The sequence below is a fragment of the Telopea speciosissima genome, chromosome 3 (genome assembly GCF_018873765.1).
Source record: "Telopea speciosissima isolate NSW1024214 ecotype Mountain lineage chromosome 3, Tspe_v1, whole genome shotgun sequence".
Taxonomy (NCBI): Eukaryota; Viridiplantae; Streptophyta; class Magnoliopsida; order Proteales; family Proteaceae; genus Telopea; species Telopea speciosissima.
Genome location: NC_057918.1, coordinates 51389296 through 51407558, shown reverse-complemented (window position 1 = coordinate 51407558; position 18263 = coordinate 51389296). Strand labels below are relative to the sequence as shown.

Genomic DNA, 18263 nt, shown 5'->3' with positions numbered 1-18263 from the left:
AATTGGGGAGAGCTGATGTAGCACCAAGTGTCCACACCCGAAGGAAGAAGAAGAAGAAGAAGCAGCCCTGAAATTAGGGCTTAGTTTGGGAGCCGTAGCTTATTTGCATTTTAGTATTTCCATACTTAGTTTTTATTTCAGCTTATTTGTAAACTTAAATTGAACCCGTTCAAACCATGGTTCAATTTAAGTGATTTAATTAAGTCTTTTATTTAAGTTGTTAGGGACAGTTAGATCTTCTTATTTTAAGTTGTTTTAAGTTATTTTAATCAGATTTTAATTTTAGTCATACCCTTCCACGATTTATGAAGGAGGGATTTAGATTGTACTAGGATTTGGCCTATGGCCATATTATAAATAAAAGAAAATCGTGGGAGGCTCCCCCCACAGTTGATTAATTAAAAAAAAAATACAGAATTAGTGCTGCTGCTCCTTGTGAGTGTTGCATCCTTGTGGTTCTATCAAGGTGGAAAGGGTAGGTGGATCTCCTACGACTCCTTGCATTGAGATGATCGGGAGGATCTCCATTGAAGATGGTTCTATCCTTTTCCATTGTTCAAGCTTGCTGCCAGTGGATTCTGCTACAAATTGGACTTCAAATTCTGTTTCTAATCCTCTAATCCCTCCCCAAATCGATCCCCTTTTTATTTTATTTGAATCCCCTCAAAACCCCAGATCTTCTTAACTCCAGCCAACCTCATCCTTCATCAGATTCAACCCAAATTCAGACTACAGCTCCCTCTCCACACCCATTACACTCGACTTTAAACTCTGCCCCCATTCATCTCTTAAACCCTAATTTTCCCCCCAACTTCATTAAACCCAAAACCCTAGAGTTTTCAGAACTAACACTTCCAGCCCTCACCTAGGCCTCATACCTTGGCCGAGTATTGTTTCCTACCAGTACAGAACTCGATCCAAACCCCCCCCCTTTAGATCCCACATTAAACCATAGTTTCTCCACATTCATCTTCCCCCAAAACCCAAAACCCTAACCCTAATTTTCTGGAATTTAGAAACTCATTCAAACCTAACTTAATCTATACCATTAGCTTCCCCTAGACCTGCCTATTATTACTAAATAAGATTCAAATTCAATACCCTAGACATAACCCTAGAAAGTGACTAAACTACAATTCTGCCCTATTGCAACTGCAGAACCAGCAGCCCCTTGGTTCCTTTATCATTAGATCCTGGATATCTGGCCTCTAGTAGGTCCTTTGCCTATCTAGAGCTACATTACATGGTGCTATGGTGCGGCCCTGCTGTCGCAAGCTGGGTATGAAGCTGGCTGGCTTGCCACGTAGCAAAAGTTTTTTTTTTTTTTTTTTTTTTTAAACACCACTTAAGCCACCATATCATCTAAACCACATACACTACTATTTTCAAAATATTGCAACCACACAACCATAGGCCTTGTAAAATTAGTCATGTTACTATCACACACAGTCACACACAGGTACACATTGACTGCCTCATAAGCCAAGTACCCTATGATCACTAACTAACCTTACAAAACTCAGTCTGCCACCTTGCATCACTGCTTGAATCACTGCCAAGACCCTACACATGTTGCCAACAATGACAACACACTCATGACTGCCCCAGTTGCCCAAAAATTTTATAGAGGAGTTTAGGTAAATATAGGATAAGTTAAGGGACTGACAAAATTTTCCCCATTAATCTACCATTGAAGAGTCAATTTACATATTCTTGGAACATCTATCAAATCAATGGAAAATCTATTTTTCAACAAGATTTCAAAATTTTTACTTAATAGTTAATACCCCACAAATACCTTAATTTCATAAAACAAAAAATATAAGTGACATTATATATGAATAAAAGAAATATCAAAATTATAGTTTCTGAAAAGTGTTATACGCTACAAGTTATATAGGGTGGAAGGTGTATTGCTGCATCATTATACACAAATCAGCTTGGGGTCTTTGAATTTGAAATTAAATGAATGGTTTATTTTAGTGGAGCAATCCATAGCTTATAAGTTGATATATTTATGGCATAAACAGTACAATCAAATTCTACTTATGTATCTTATCATAGTTCTAATTTACCGCTTCAGCTGTAGGAGACCCATAAACCATTGAAAGCCCACAAAGCAGGCTGCTGCTGCTATCACAAGGTGGGCATTGTTGTCTTTTATTATTTCTGGCTATGTGTCTATCTTCTTTATCAGAGTTTAATTCCTGAGTGACTAAAGGCCAGTTTCAGTTATTCTTTCTAATTAAAGATTTCATTTTACAGAATTCTTCTGAGGAGCCATGATAAATTTAAAATTGGTGGATTGTAAAAGATTCACTGAAGATATGTTTTTTGTTGCTAGATCTCATTCTCTCTTTTGTTTTATTATAGGAAGTGTTTCCATTGATAAAAACAACTTGTGAACAGAACAGAAACATACCTAACAGTTTTATTTGACCACAGACTTTATGAGGAAAAAAAATTCTCAGGTATTTAAGCATGCAAATGAAAGAAGCAATGGTTTTGAGAAAGACTGGCGCGAGAAGGATTTGCAGAAAAAAGCATATAACATGGATCCAAAAAACACGTGATAAATGAACTGGGGGTAGCAATGTTTGAGAAGGATTTTTAAATAGTGAGTTAAACACCAGAAATAAGTCAAAGCAATAAAAGTTTGGAGGTAGCAATGTTAACTTAAAATTAAACAGAGGTGATGAAATTCTAGAGCTCTGCAATTATGAACATAGGTGCCCCCCCCCCCCCCCCCCCAAAAAAGGGGTGGTGCTTCCTTCTTATTGAATCAGAAAGAGATCAAGTGGACAAACAAGAATTTAAAAAAATGAGCTGAATGGTGTTTGATAAGAATTGAGACATTGACATCCACTGGTTCAAGTGCGAGAATTGAAGAGTACCAAGTAAAATCTTGCAATAAGATCACAGTTGCTTGAACGAATCAAAATAGTGTCGTGGCAATTAACAAATCAGAGAGGTCGATGCCAAAGATAAGGAAATGAAGAAGAAAAAGTGCAAAGTATCGTCAGAAAGAACATACTTCCATGGTAGTCAAACAATTGTCATTAAACTGAAAGCTAAAGACGGGGAGCAAAAGACTGTACCTTCCGCCACCAATTCCTGGCATTCTGATCACCTTCAACTAATTTTAATGGCAATTTCTCAAGGCCCTCGGTGTTCCAGGTCCTCTCTATTTCGCTGTTTCCATGCTCGTTCGACCGCATAAATGACACAGACCTCCCTTGCCACTGTTCAACAAAAGGGCTCCGTCCTCCGTCTAGAACAGGAGCAGAATCAACAACTTCAGAGTCGTTATTACTACTCGTACCCTCTACTTCCTCCCCTTCCTCCGTCGAACCCGAAGGCAATATATTCACAGTCTCTTCGGTCATATTCCAGTGACATACCAATTCAAAAACACCTTCTTTAGGCAGCTTCAGTACACGATTATTGCCTTTCTCCCAAACCATCTTATCATTCTTCTCCATAATCGTAAATTTGAATTCAATTGATTGATCGCCTTTCAACTCCACCTCACAAACCCAACCATTCTCCGTCCAATTCATCTTCACTTTCTTCTTCCATGATCCCAACTCCTTCGTCGAACCTAATATCGCGACATTCTCGCCAAACTTAACTTGATGATCCAATCGAACACAGAGCCGCACTTTTTCTCGTCCAGGTCTGGGCACCATCTCTTTACTCTCCTCCCTTGTGCTGGCAAATTCGTTAAATCCCCTCTATTTAGCATATTTTACACACAAATAAACATCAAGAGGAAGAAGGAAAAAAAACAATGGAATACCTTTCTTCGACGGAAGAAACACGGCAAAGGATCTGACATGAGTGTCGGTGAAGAGAGAGGGACTTGTCCAGAAATGATACATCGTGACGGGGGAATGAGAGTTTGCCCTTGTGAATGGAGATAGTTGAGATCTTGGTCGGCCATTGGTTAAGGTATCGCCATTGAAATTGATAATCATCATTGCAAATAGAGCAGTGGAAGAGTCGAAGAGAAGCCATTATATTTGTTAATTATTGCATGATACAGAATGAGAGGATGAGAGTTTTGGTTCTGAAAATAAAAAATCCCTGAGTTGAAGGAGGATAGTTTTTCCAGCTGCTTCGAAGTTCTGAGCAAGCAGTGAAGCTGTGAAGAGTCTGATTGGAAGACTGAAGACTGAAGACTGGGTGTGAAGTTTTTTTTGGGTTGAACTTAGATTTTTCATTGGGGAGATGAGTTGCGAATCCTTCTCCAGCCACGTGGACCGAAGACACTTTGGAGTAGGGGTGCAAGTTTGGCCTTGTCGGCCTGAACCCACCCTGAGCCCGAATAGGGTTTGGGTTGAGATACTTAACCCTGAGGGCAGGTTAGGGCTGAAAATTTCTGACCCTGAGTCAGGGTCGGGTTGGGTTAGGGTTGAGGCCTCAGGCTAAGCTTGTTCCGGCCCGGCCCGACCCTGATTTAAGTTATACTATAAAATATATATTGATATAATATATACATTATAAACTTTAAATGTCACCTACATTTTTTTATACAATATATTATATATGAAGACAATAAGTGATATAATACTTTTTATTATAGTGTTATTTTGTGTAAATTTGATAACGTTCTCCCCGGCTCATTCCAACCCATGCATTTCTTTCCCCTTCCCCATGGTCAGGGCCAATCAGGGTCAGCCCGACCCGACCCTGAGGGCGGGTTAGGGTTGGATTTTTTTGGACCTGAGTCAGGGTCGGGTCGGGTCGGGCCTGGGCCCAGCTAAGGGGACTTAGGGTTGGGCTAGGGTTCTATAAAGCCCGACCCAACCCGACCCTGTTGCAGCCCTACTTTGGAGTCTTACAAGATCATTGCTAAAACTTTTTCTTCCCTGTTTATTTCCCCTTTACAAGGTGCTTTTGTGAAAGGAAAACAAATTTCTGCTAATATTGTCATTGCTCAAGAAATCTTCCATTTTTTTTTTTGGTAGATAACAGGGCTATTCATTCATGCGCGCCCAACACCAACAGAAAAATAGGATACATAAAAAGATACTGAAAAAATATAGATAGCATAACCAACAGAAGGTTTGGGTATACAGAACCTAGACCGACGAAGAGAAAAGCGACCCGGTCTCGCATGCCAAAGATTGAGTCATCTGGAGAAGGGGATGGGTGAAAGCCATTGCCCTAGATAAAATGCTGTCAACACAGCAATTGATAAGCGCATGCACTTTCATGCCAATAGATAAGACCCCATAAGTGCCAAAAAGATCTGTGCCATCATGCCCACGCGAGCCGGTACGTTGCCTGCCGAAAAGCGCTTTGGTGAACGGTGATAGGGCCACAAGATCTGACTGGCGAGAGGGGAAACGGAGCCGGCCATTTCCATGGCGACACCAACGCCAGAACCGGCATAACCTGCAAAACCAGAACCTAAAAAAGAAAAAGAAGGGGGTGAAACTTGGCACCACCCAAATAACAAAGAAAAACCTTCTGCACCAAACACCTTGGCCTTGCTCACAACTAGCTTTGCCGATACAACCAACATCTGTGGGGACTGAAACCCCATCAGCATTAGCCACGTCCCCCTGCCTATGGGGCTTCCGCCACCATCCATAAATGAAGAACGGCCGAGAACAAACAACGTAGACTGACTCTTAGACAAATCTGAGAATAAAATGGGGGGCCAAGAGCTGGATTGGGCGAGGTCTGTCATGCTACAAGTAGGGGGATCAGGTTCGGTTGCATAGATGCCTTTGCAAGAGGATGGATCGAGGAGCTTGGAGGTACAGATGGTGAGGAGATTGTAAACTGAGTCCTCAAAAACACCCAAAACGAAGTTGAATCGGCAAAGGAACACGGCACCACCCACCGACCACAACACCTTCTATAAGCTACTGGAACACATCTGGTGTTGGAGAAAGCCGGGATAGGGGGTCTGAGATCAGAGGAGTGAGGTGAAAGGAAAGAAGAGGAAATGGCGAGATCTGAGTTCTGGAGAGTGAGAGATGAGGTCTGACGAGTGAGAGAAGAAAGGAAAAAAGAAGCAAGTTCAAAGATCTGGTGATTGAGAGGAGAAAGGAAAGAGGAGGCTAGGGAGGAAATCACGCCACAAGGGCGGAGGAGGTCACGGCACTGCGGCGGAGAATGTTCACGCCACAGGGGCGGAGGATAAGCTACATCTTGAGATGAGAAACAAGCATCATCCAACTATTTACCTGGTGCTAAACCTTGCCGAAGAAGAGAAGCTATGGTTCTGGTATGCGGCGGCTGAAGAAAACCCTACAGGAGAGTTACTTATGATGAAAAATCTTCCATTTTCTAGTTCACAAAAAAGGGAAAGATGGGTTCATTGCCATTAAAATTGATATGTCTAAGGCCTATGATAAAATTGAATGGTCTTTCATTGCTTCTATATTTAAATTTCTTGGCTTTGGACATCGCTGGTGATAAACCCAAAATCACCGGTATGATCAACCGATAGATCATTTCTGCATTGTTCAAACTGGATTTTCTCTAGTATTCATACCCACTCTCAAGGGTGTTTTAGGAGGGGTTTGTGCACAGTAATATGGGACTATTCTACTATGCATTAGAAGGTCAAAGCAAGATGGTTAAGTTACTTACGACCAAACATTTAGAAGTGGATTCGGATATCTCCTCCTACGTACTCCCTTCATACCATGAGCACGTGCATGGAGGAAAATCAGCAACTTCACCTGACTCCATAACTGTTACCACCCACATGTCATCAGTGTCGATAGTCGTCCACCAAGTTCAAATTAGACCTGGTTTGGGCACGGGTATAACAAGAACAAACCCAGATTCGCTATTGGCAAGGTCGTTAGCCAAATCGGCAACCCGATTGAACTATCTGAGGCCTCTGTTAGCCTCTGGAACTAAAATTATGTTTTTCTTTAATTATCAAGACTATCGGATCGCTAATCGAGGAGTCCCAAAAAGGAATCTGATAGGTACCAGTGACCCCTCCGTTAGTCCCTAGAGCCATAAAGCTTGTTTACCCAAAGAGAACCAAGGACTATTGGATCATTAATAGGCAAATCCGGCTGCCAATCCGATAGGGTATCGACGAGTCCGATAGTCCCCAAAAGACTGATTTTGCCTATTTTCACTGGCAAAATTCTATGGGAAAGGTTGGATCATACGTATGAGGCCTCTAACTTATTCTAATCCCTTTTTCGGATCGATAATCATAATGAGAGTAATTCAATGAAACCAATATGAGTAGTTATTACTTTGAAATTTTCTTTCCAATCTTGTGTCGACATGATGGTATAAATACCCTATTATAGTATAAAAACATGTGATTGATGATGGAACTTATAACATAAGTTACTGGGATAACAAATATGGAAACACGGGTCATGGAATGGTTTGAATTGCATGCATTGTAAGAATATTATGTTAAAATGAAATGCGAAATGTGAATGGAATAGTTGAGATAAGTTGTGGGATATGAATATTGTTGTGAGATTACTTGCAAATGTTATTTCATAGTGTTGATCATACTTGTTATGAATGTCATTTGATCCATCTCACTCGAGGAGTGAGTAAGACAATGATAGGAAATGTGTATGCGAAATATTCGTGAGGTTTTCTCATCCAATGGGGGAAGTTATGGGATGAGAGTATAATGGATTACCTCATCCAACAGGAGAAGTTATGGCATGAGAGGGATATTATAAGTGACGTGCCCTATCCAACGGGGGGAAGTTATGTAGATGGTATTCACAATGTACCTCATCCAATGGGGAAACTTATGGGTTGAGAGGTAACAGTGATACGTGACCGCGTGATCGACAACATGAGATGAAAAGAACGTAAGTTCAAGTAAGAGTAAGAGTAGGTAAATCATTGAGAAGGTCTTGTCATATTGTAAGTTTGTTTCATTTCCGCTGCGTAGAATACTCGGATGTAACTATGAAAAAATATTGAAGTTTTAATTGTTATTAGTGATGGAAGTTAAAGAGAAATGTGTTTCGTTGTGTAAATTACAAGCCATGCACATGAAACAAAACTCAGGGGACTCAAACAAGGGATCGAAGAGGGACTTCTACTAAGATAGCAGAAAATTAATCATCTGGACGAACTTGATTGAACCATCCAATTGGTTGATAGATGCGGATGCCGATCGTTGGCCATAAAAACTTTTTCATTTGATTTTTTTTTATGTTAACTAGTCTTAACTTGTTTACAATATCCAGCCGGCTCATAACTTAGCATATCATGCTAGAGCTAACTCTCTAAATAAATACTAAACAACTTATAATTTAAGTAATTAAATGTTCATTTCATAATAAAAAAATAAAAATAAAAAACCACTCCAGCACGTCCCCATACGCCCTTGTGATCAACTTACTGCAACCTAAACCTTTGTTTTTTTTTTTTTTATGAAGGAAATTCTCTAGGGGAGTACTACCCACGCCTAAACACAAGAGGGCGGGCAAAATGACCACACAGCCGAACTGGCATGAAAGGCAGAAATCACACATCGGGGACACTCCCCCAAAGAACACCGACCCATTTTTTTATTATTCTACATCCTACTATCTCACATGATGATCGATCCTATATTCCCTCATTGAAAGACTCTAAACTCCTCTTCCCAGCCAACAATTGATGAACGAATGACAGCTTAAGAAATGTAAATAAAAAAAATATAGATCAATAGACCAGTAAAGCTCTCAGCATAAGATTATGAATCCAAGACCACCCATTTTAGATCGTCACCAAGACAATGCAATAGACAACTTGGCCAGCATCCAGAGTAGAGAATTTTAAAACTACAGTAGAAAGGCGAGATCACTATAGCCCCAAAATAACACACGAACTTTCAGGTATGTCAAGTACAATCTCTCCCTAAACCTCAACTTGGTGAATACATTCCAAGCAGCAGGACCAGAAACACATCTAAATAGTTTCCATTCTGCAACCTACTAAGAATATTCCAAAAACATATCCATCTTTTCCCACCAATTGTTAATTGTATCAACTCTGGAAACAAAAACAAACTCCATAGCCCTTTTGAGTTCCTAGTACCGATCATAACGCCTGCAATTAGGTATGACGTAAAATCAAGTACAACTTTGAAATAATGTCCAAAATCAAAACAAAAGAAGTAAATTGTTTTGATCTAGAATTCCTATAGAGTTGTACATAAAGTCTCATGATTTGCTTTATAATCACTAAAGAAAAGATTCCAAGGATGAGTTTGCTTGAATTGTGAAGATTAAGAACAAAGTAGGAGAAAAAAGAAAAAAATTTGCTAGCAAATACAAACGGACAGGGATGATAGCCGCTGCTGTCACTAGTTCCAAATAATAACATACAAGAAAATTTCTAAATACACCAGTCACCCTCATTTCATTTAGATCCAAACATGCCAAAAAAATATGATTTTCTTTCCATGTGATAAATTTATATAGTGGTACCTCCTGATATTTAAAAACAGGTAAGTCCTTCTCCCCCAGTTCTTTTTCAGGGACCACACAATATGTGCCCTGGTACAGGACTCTAGACCATAGATTGCAGACACTGATTTTTTATTCAACTCGGAGAGTCATGTAAATAAGAGATTCTTGTTAATATAATTTATTAGTGTAGTTTAGTTTGATGCAATGGAGCTATTTGTATTTTTCCAACTCAAAAAGGTTTGAGGTTCGAAGTAACTTCTATTGTTTCTCTTCCGTAGTTTTAACTTGTTTTCCTTGAAATATTAAACTCCATAACATGTTGAATAACGAAAGATGCTGGACAAGCAGCATGTAGGTATCTTATTCCCCAAAGGACAACAAGGCTCGAGTTCTCACTTCAAAAATTTATAGTTTAATTAGACTCGACCCAACTTGGTGCCTACTCACTGACTTGACTCAACCAAGTTGGCACAAGAATAACCGACATTCGACTCAACTACTACAGCCTAGGACTTGAGTCAACTCAGCCAAGTCACCAAATTCATTTCTGACTCCACAAGCTATGCCCTGTACAGATAACGAAATATGTCTGCAACAACAATGCTTAAATATGCAAAATATCCAGGTTCCCTAGAGTATTAATGCATCACCCAATCCTACTATGATCTGAGTATTAATAAAAAGTGTGAGGCTCCAAGGCAGAACCACTTCAAGCTGGAGGCTTGGACCCTTGACAAACGCAACCACAAGAGTAAATTGTGCCAGAAGCACTAACAATGAATCTGGCAGCTTGCTTTCACATGGGAATATGTCATACAATGTAGAAGAGGATACCTGATTGGACTTCCTCCAAATGAGCATGGACATAATGATTAATACATGTAGTTTGACTATTTTCCTCCACCTTACATATGTTAACTGTGAAACTTCCTTTACATCCCCTTTTTTCTTTCTTTTGAGGAGGGGGGGGGGGGGTTGTAATGTGATGACCAGTCCCAAGCTAGAAAGTAGACTAGTTTCAAACACAGGATCTCTAGTACACACAGAACAAACAACAACTAACAAAACAAAATAGGATATAACTAGAATAGAAATAGAAAATATCAGAACTAACAAATTAAGTGAGAACTGAGAACTCGATCGATGTATGATGGTCTGGTTCTCCTGAAACCCAGGTTGAGTGACCATAGAGATCAAATCCAATAGGCAGAAAAAGTTCACAGAATTCCGAAATTGAAATCAGAAGGCAATGGCCCTGTCCTACATCTACTAAGAAAAGAGGGAAGAGTTGAGAGATCAGACACTTTCGCTAATAAAATTCAAATTTGAAGAGAATATGATAACAGAAGTTAGATCCACAAAATTTGAGAGGGTTATGACAAGAACCACAATAGATAAAGTAGCTCTTAAAACATGGTATCACCTATATGAGTTCAGAATCCAATCTACATGTTATCCAATCCAAGTTTTCAACTCAACAAAGAACTCATCATCTCTGCTGGCGCGTAGATGGGGAACGTGCTTTGGAGCTTGTGTTTGACCCATATGCCTTAGTCTTTTTTACAATCCCCCTTTAATATTTAGCCCTTGTCTTTCTCTATTCTCTTATCTTTTCTTTTCTGGGTTAGGTGAGTGTTTACAGGTCGCTTCAGGACTCTGAGCTTGAGGAGATGCTTCAGAACCACAGTGTTGATCTCGATCCACTTCTCCTTCTTGCTTTTCTTTTTGTTCCTGTACTTTAATATTCATTTCTATTTTTCTTTTCCTTGCTGGGTTTGGGTTGTTCTGGTTGGTCATGACCGTGCTTCCCCTCGGCTTGGACTCGCTTACCCTTTCTACTACCGTTTCCTGGCTTGATTCTGTGTAGATTCTTGCTATTTTGGGGATCGGCTGTTTTCTGAAGGTGAGTGTGGTTGATTCCTGTTGGGGTGTCTCCATACTTGGGCTTCCTTCCACTTTTTATTCTAGTTAAATCCCCCCCCCCCCACACACACAAGTTTCCTGCTTGTCTGGCTCTGCCCACCATCTTTGTGGTCACCATCGGCCTGGAGCTGAGCCTGGTAGGCCTGATTCTTTTTCTTGCCACCAGGTCTTGATCAGGTGGACGGGGAAGATTTAAGTCACCCATCACCTTCAGTTATTCTGTGAATTGGTTGGGGTTCTTGAGAAATCTTGCCTACAGAGATGTACCTGTCCTGTTTTGGGAAGATTTCAGTTACCCATCATCATCAGTTTTTCTGTGGATTGGTTGATGAATTTGGGTATTCTTGCCTACAGAGATGTACCTGTCCTGTTTGGGAGAATCCACTTTCCTGTTCTTGGTGGGGTTTGTTTCTGTTGCGACTCGTGATCGAGTGCTCTCACTTGCTCGTGGTGGTGTGGAATGGCTCTTATACTTTTGGCTCTTTTTGCTTATATATGAAATGTGGTTCATACCTTTGTGCGTTCAGGCTAGCCCCTTTCCCTTGGGATTCTTTTCTTGGTTGCCATCAAGCAAGCAGTTCTTTTGTGGGATGGTCCTTGTCTTAGACCTTCTACCCACGGAGTTGGGGCTTCCACTTACGGTTGCCCGGATAATTTTTCTAATATCTTTTAATTGGTTTTGGCCTATGTGGCCTCTTTCGTTGATCAGCATTGGGCGTGGGGACTTGTTTCCTGTATTTCTCTGATTTGAGGCTCTCTAATTCTGTGGCCGCTATGGTTGGTTATGCCACAATCCTGTTCTCTGCCCTACTGTTGACTTTCTAGGCGACTCTTCTTTGAAGTATTTTCAGCATGTTATTACACCACATCTTCGAGTGATTCGTTATGATCTACTGCTTCACCATCATTTCTGGAAATGTTGATAGTCTGCTCAATAGTGGAAGCGAGCTCGGGGTTGCTGGAAAACATTTCTCCGTTCTTTTCGGTGGTTAGGTTTAAAGATGTTGACTTGGTTTTGGCTGCTGCTCCTGACCTGATGGTGTTCAGCCTTCCGTCTGGTGACTCTGTGGGGAACCCCTTCTGGTGTCCTTGCGCCCACCCCCACCCCCCCCCCCCAAAAAAAAATAAAAAAAAATGAGAGGGGGGGGTGGATTTTGCTTCTACATCCATCTCTCTTTCTCTGCCACTTGGACTTTCTACCCTTTAATCAATTCTGGAACCTTTTTATTACTCTTCTCTAATCTTCCTTCCACTCTTCATTCCTTTGTTTTTTTGATTGGATTGGAGATCTCTCTTGTGGTTCTGAATTGGGCAGTTTTGACAATCACTCTAAGGATGGCATCCCTTAGGTCTCATTTCCTGGAGCGACCACGTAAACACACCCACTTAACCCGGTATCTCTCTTCTCTATATACTGTTCTTTCTTTGATTACTTTACTGTTTCCTCTTTTGTCCTGTTTAGATTATCTGTTTCCTTTCTAAATCGTTGTGTTCCTTCTTTAGGTTCCTTTTCCTTTATTGGCCTTTCTATCTTTTTAACCATGTTATTCCTTTCTTGGAATACCCGTGGCTTTATTAATCTTCTAACTAAGAAAAGTTTATCTCACCATGTCAATAAGTTTCATCCTGACATCTTATTTTTGTGTGAGACTGAGTGTGTGGATCACTCACTAGTGAAGCCCAAAGCTCCCCTTTCTCTTTATAGTTCTGTTGCATTTATAAATAGTGTTAGATCTAGAGGTGGTAAAGGAGGACTGTGGGTACTTTTGAACCTAGCGGTGCAAATCTTGTCTGTATGCAACTTTAATTATTTCATTGGAATCAAAATTGCTGACGGGGGTGAGGTTTTTTACTGGTTAATCTTTTTATATGCACCCCCCCTCATATTCCTGATCGTGGTGAATGTTAGGAGTTGCTTTCTAATTTCCTCATGAAACATGACTGAATGTTCTGCATCATTGGGGATTTAAATGATGTACTCAACCCTTGTGATAAATTGGGTGGTCTACCTTTTCAACCCTCCTATTCTACCCTTAAGCTCAAGAATATAATCAATTCCTTTTCTCTTGATGTTATCAAGATGGGTGGTTCTTGCTTTACATGGTCAAATAAATAGAAACCCCCTCGTCTTATTAAAGAGTGCCTCGGCCGTGCTATGGCCTCCCCTCAATGGCTTGATACTTTCCCTCTAGCCTCCCTTTCGAATCTTTCCCCTGTAGGATCTGACCATAACCCCATTCTTCTCCCTACTTCTGGTTCTAGACCCTCCTATAAAAAATTAATTCACTTTCAACAAACTTGGCTTTATTACCCAGATTTTCTTTCCTTTTGCACCTCACCCTAATCTACCTGTCCTAAGGATCCCTTCCCTGCTAAATTGGCCTCCTTTTCTAACTTGTTAAGAATGTGGAACAGGGATGTTTTGGGGCATATGGATGTTCTTAAAAATAGGTTGTTTAACAGCTATCTATATAAGTCAGAGGATTCCCCAATCTAGATTTGATGGCTAAGACCCAACAACACCTTAAATGGATTTTTTATGCCGAGGAGTTTTTCTGGCTTCAGAAGTCCAAACATCTCTACATTCAAGATGGGGACAGGAACACTAAATTCTATCATTCTGTTTCTAAGTCCAATTTGAGGAAAAAGAAAATTGATTTCATTTGGTCTGAAGATGGCCGGAAACTGGAAGACCCTAAGGAGATGGCTTATGCTTTTGCATCTCATCTCGAAAAGATTTTCTCGACATCTAACCCTTTGGATGCAGGTTTTGTGGAATGCTTGTTTCCCCAAGCGCTTTCTACGGAGGACTCATCTTCTATTTGCTCTCCCCCCTCTATGGATGATCTGAGCAAGGTAGTTTTCTCTATTGGTCTGTTTAAAGCGCTTGGAAATCTGGAATTGATGGTTTCCAACCTTGTTTCTTTCAGAAGTTTTGGCCTCTTATCCAAAATGATTTATTTTCTCTTGTTTCCCCTTTTTTTAACTCTAATTTTCTCTCCAATGGTTTAAACCACACACTCATTTGTCTTATTCCTAAGATAGATACGGCCTCCCGGTTAGGTGATTTTAGACCTATCAGCCTTTGTAATGTTTCGTATAAGATTTTGTCCAAATTGATTGCTAACAAATTTAAACCGCATCTGCACTCTTTTAGTTATCCTTTTCAAGCGGCTTTCGTCCCTGGCAGGCAAATTCATGATTACATTATTATTGCTCAAGAAATCTTTCACTTCTTCAAACATACCAAGGGTAAAATGGGTTATGTTGCAATTAAAATTGACATGTCCAAGGCTTATGATAAACTGGAATAGAATTTGATTCTCTTTATTCCGCTATTTGGGTTTTGGGGAAAAATGAAGCAATTTAATTTTTCTCTTCTATCTTCCACCTCTTTCTCAATAAAAATGGATGGTAGCTCCTTTAATCTCTTCCATGCCTCTAGAGGTATCCGCCAAGGCTGCCCTTCGAGTCCATATTTGTTCATTGTGGCCATGGAGGTTATATCCAGGTTGTTCACTACTTATCGGGATCTTAATCTTTTCAAAGGGGTGAAGGTGGCTAGAACAGCCCCGAAAATTTCTCATCTTCTGTTTGCCGATGATATCTTTATTTTTTGTAGAGCCACTTCTGAGGACCTTTTGACAATTAAGGCCATTTTGGATCTTTTTTCTGATTTATCAGGTCAAGAAATTAATTTCTCTAAGAGTGGTGTTCATTTTAGTAGGAATGTTTCATCCTTGGACAGGGCTAACTTGTGTTCGGTTTTAGGCATTAAGGAAATGTCTAAGGACACCATCTATTTGGGTACTAACCTTTTCCATGGAGGATCTAAAGTTAAGGAGCTTGGTAGTGTGGTGCAAAGGATTCAAAACAAGCTAACATCCTGGAAATCTAAGTTCCTTGCTTTTGCAAAACGCTCTGTTTTAATCAAATTGGTTTTAGCCTCTACTCCTGCTTATCTTATGAACTATTTTGAGTTTCCCCTTAAGATCTGTAGATTCATTGATTCTATTTGCCTTAATTTCTGGCTTGGCAAACATGGGGCTCAGAAAAAACCTGTTTTTATTGCTTGGGATAAAATGTGCCATTCTAAATCTCTTGGAGGGCTTGGGTTTCGTAAGGCTAAACATCATAATAAGGCTCTATTAATGAACCTTAGATGGAGATTACTTACCGATCAATCTGCTTTGTGGGCTCGAGTCCTAAAAGCCCGTTATTTCCCAAAATTCTCCTTGTTCGATCCCAAAACAATTTCTAAATATGGATCTTGGACTTGGAATAGCATCAGACATACTATTCTATCTTTGAAAAAGATTGTGGTTAAGAAAATAGGCAATGGGAAATCGACTTTTTTTTTTTTATTGATCCATGGATTCCATCTCTCCCAGACAGAACGTTCTATTCCACCTCCAAATACTGTTGGTTTGCCTGATAAGGTTGATAAATTTATTTCTAACTCTGAGTGGAATTCTTGCCTACCTAACCCTACCGTCCCTGTGGATGTCTCCTTCCATATTCATAAAATAAATCTATCTGCTTCTGATGATAGTTGGTGGTGCTACATGACTAAGACTGGTAAACTCACCACTAAACTTGCTGTAAGATCCCTGTCTTCTTTAAATCCACCCTTTAATCCTTTGCTTTCCACTTGGTGGAAGTTCTTTTGGAAAATTAAATTACATCCCAAATTGAAATTGTTTTTCTGGCGTGTGTTTAATGCAGGTCTCCCAATCAAGGCTACTTTATACAAATGACTTCCAATCGAACCATATTGTGCTCTTTGTGGAAAATGTGTCGAATCATACTAGCACTTATTCCTTTCTTGTGACTGGGTTAAACATATTTGGTTGGGCTGCTGGTCCGCTAGGTTTGAGAACCGAATTTTTGTCTCACTCTTCTCTAGAAAATTTCTGTCTCTCAAGTTGAATAAACATTCCCTTTCTTGGTTCTTTGGGGTCTTTAATATTTCTTGTTAATTTATTTGATCTGCTCGTAACAAGGTAGTCTATGGACATGAAAAACCGGATCCAATTTGGGTTATGAAAAATATTGAACGATGGTAAGCTGACTTGGAATTAAACCCCCCCCCCTTTTGCTCATCCCCCTAATGTATATTACCAGCCTGAGGAGGTGCCTCAATTGTCTACTTTTTCTCACTTACCTATTTTTAAATTTCGTGTTTTAATCAGTGCAGGATTTCAAATCCCAGGATCAAGTAAAGCAGGATGGGCTTATGTCTTTTTGACAAATGGCAAGTTTAAATTGTTTGCTACAGGCTCGATCAAATCTTCCCACAAATTGGAGCCAGAACTATGTTGTATTCGTATAGGGCATGATCATGCCTCCAGTTTAGGGTTGAAGATAAAAGAAGTATGGCGTTCGAATCAGCAGATATCTGATCCTTTGAGTTCTGCAGTAGTTTCTAATTTGGCCATTAAGGCCTTGGACTCTAACTCTCTTGTATATTCCTCCTTTTAATTTATCTATTTTCCTTCTCATAAAAAAAAAAAAAAAAGTTTTCGACTCAACAACTCCCAACTTTTCAAACAAGGACACGAGACATTTTGGCTGATCACCTATATATACACAAGTTACGACTAACGACACACAAGTTACGAGAGATAATGGGAGTTCATGGGAATTCACAGCTGTGGGTTTCCGCTGATTTTTCTTATAGTTTTCATATAGTGAGACATCACTCACACACACACACTCTCTCTAGAGATAAAGGGAGTTCATGGCAATTAGCAGTTGTAGGTTTTCGCTGATTTTTCTTGTGGATTTCATAGTTTTCATATTGTGATCTCACTCTATCTTAATTGTCCTTCCTTGGGTTCCCTCGTAGTTTCTTTGTTAAACTTCAATAGAATATGATAAGGATTCTACCTAACCCGTGAAGAGAATCCACTCTTCCACCAAGGAATCCTTCTTAGCATTACTGGAAATCCATCCAAACACACCATGAATCCACACAGCCAAATCTCAAAGAAGACTTCAATATTATTACTCACAATTTCGTGGGTGAGGCCATAGGCAACTACATCTATATAGAGATTTCATAAACTGACTCTCTTATACTCTTGCAATGACTTGAAACTGAAACTACTTCTTGGAAAAGCCAAAAACAAACTAATATTTGACACACCTCCTCAAACTATGGCTCTAAAAACAGAACATAGACTTAAAATGAATATGGACTCAAATTCCTAATAATTTGAAGATTGACTTGGCTAAATTTTAACATAAAAAAGATTCAAATAACCCTACATTATTTGGAATAAACTAATCCTACTTGACTAATCTTGTAGTCCTAGTCCCTACCCATATTAATAACCTATAACAGCAAAAATCCTATGGACAAAGGCCCATCACATATGTGGTCCAACCCAAGGCTCATTTCCATTACAATAAACCTGCTTTTGTGATTTAACTACATCAGCAAAACTAGGAAGGGTAAAGTAAGGAATGGTCATATTAGGGATGATTTGGGAGTAGCTCCGATATATGATAAACTATAAAAAAAGATGTTTCGAGGTGGCATGGCCATGCTCAATGGAAGCCTTTGGATGCTCCAATACATAGTTGTCAAGGCATCAAGGTGACCTGAGGTGGTGGTTAGGCGACAAGGCTCCCAAGTGTTATTTTTTATTTCCCTCTTTTCTAACATTATTTAGTATGTTAAATATGTACTTTGTCATAAAAATCAACATTAAGTTCCATCAAGTAATCCAAAATCAATATTAACCAATATTAAGTTATCAAAAATCAACATAGAGCTAGACGACAGCAGAACTGAAGAAGCAAGCTGTTGGAAGTTTGAAATAATCAAAACATACATTTGGTTTATACCGTTCTTAGAAAATATGATCTTATCAATAAGTAATTAAACTATTCTCGATTTAGAGAAATGTTCTTGTTATC

At 39.6% G+C, this 18263-nt stretch overlaps 2 protein-coding genes across 2 annotated transcripts in view; both read right to left on the bottom strand.

The window, feature by feature from the left end:
- Positions 1-4094, bottom strand: part of LOC122656952 (phosphoglucan, water dikinase, chloroplastic-like) — a 125714-nt gene extending 121620 nt beyond the window's left edge. The window contains exons 1-2 of the mRNA XM_043851658.1: positions 3800-4094; positions 3099-3711 (exon numbers count right to left, since the gene is read on the bottom strand). Coding sequence (XP_043707593.1) covers positions 3099-3711; positions 3800-4017 — 831 coding nt within the window. The 5' untranslated portion in view covers positions 4018-4094. The remainder of the gene's footprint in view (positions 1-3098; positions 3712-3799) is intronic.
- Positions 4095-8673: 4579 nt separating this feature from the next.
- The window catches only part of LOC122656954 (putative RNA-binding protein Luc7-like 2), a 60886-nt gene continuing 51296 nt past the window's right edge, over positions 8674-18263 (bottom strand). Inside the window, exon 13 of the mRNA XM_043851659.1 lies at positions 8674-9054. Within this exon, the coding sequence (XP_043707594.1) occupies positions 9036-9054 (19 nt within the window). The 3' untranslated portion in view covers positions 8674-9035. The remainder of the gene's footprint in view (positions 9055-18263) is intronic.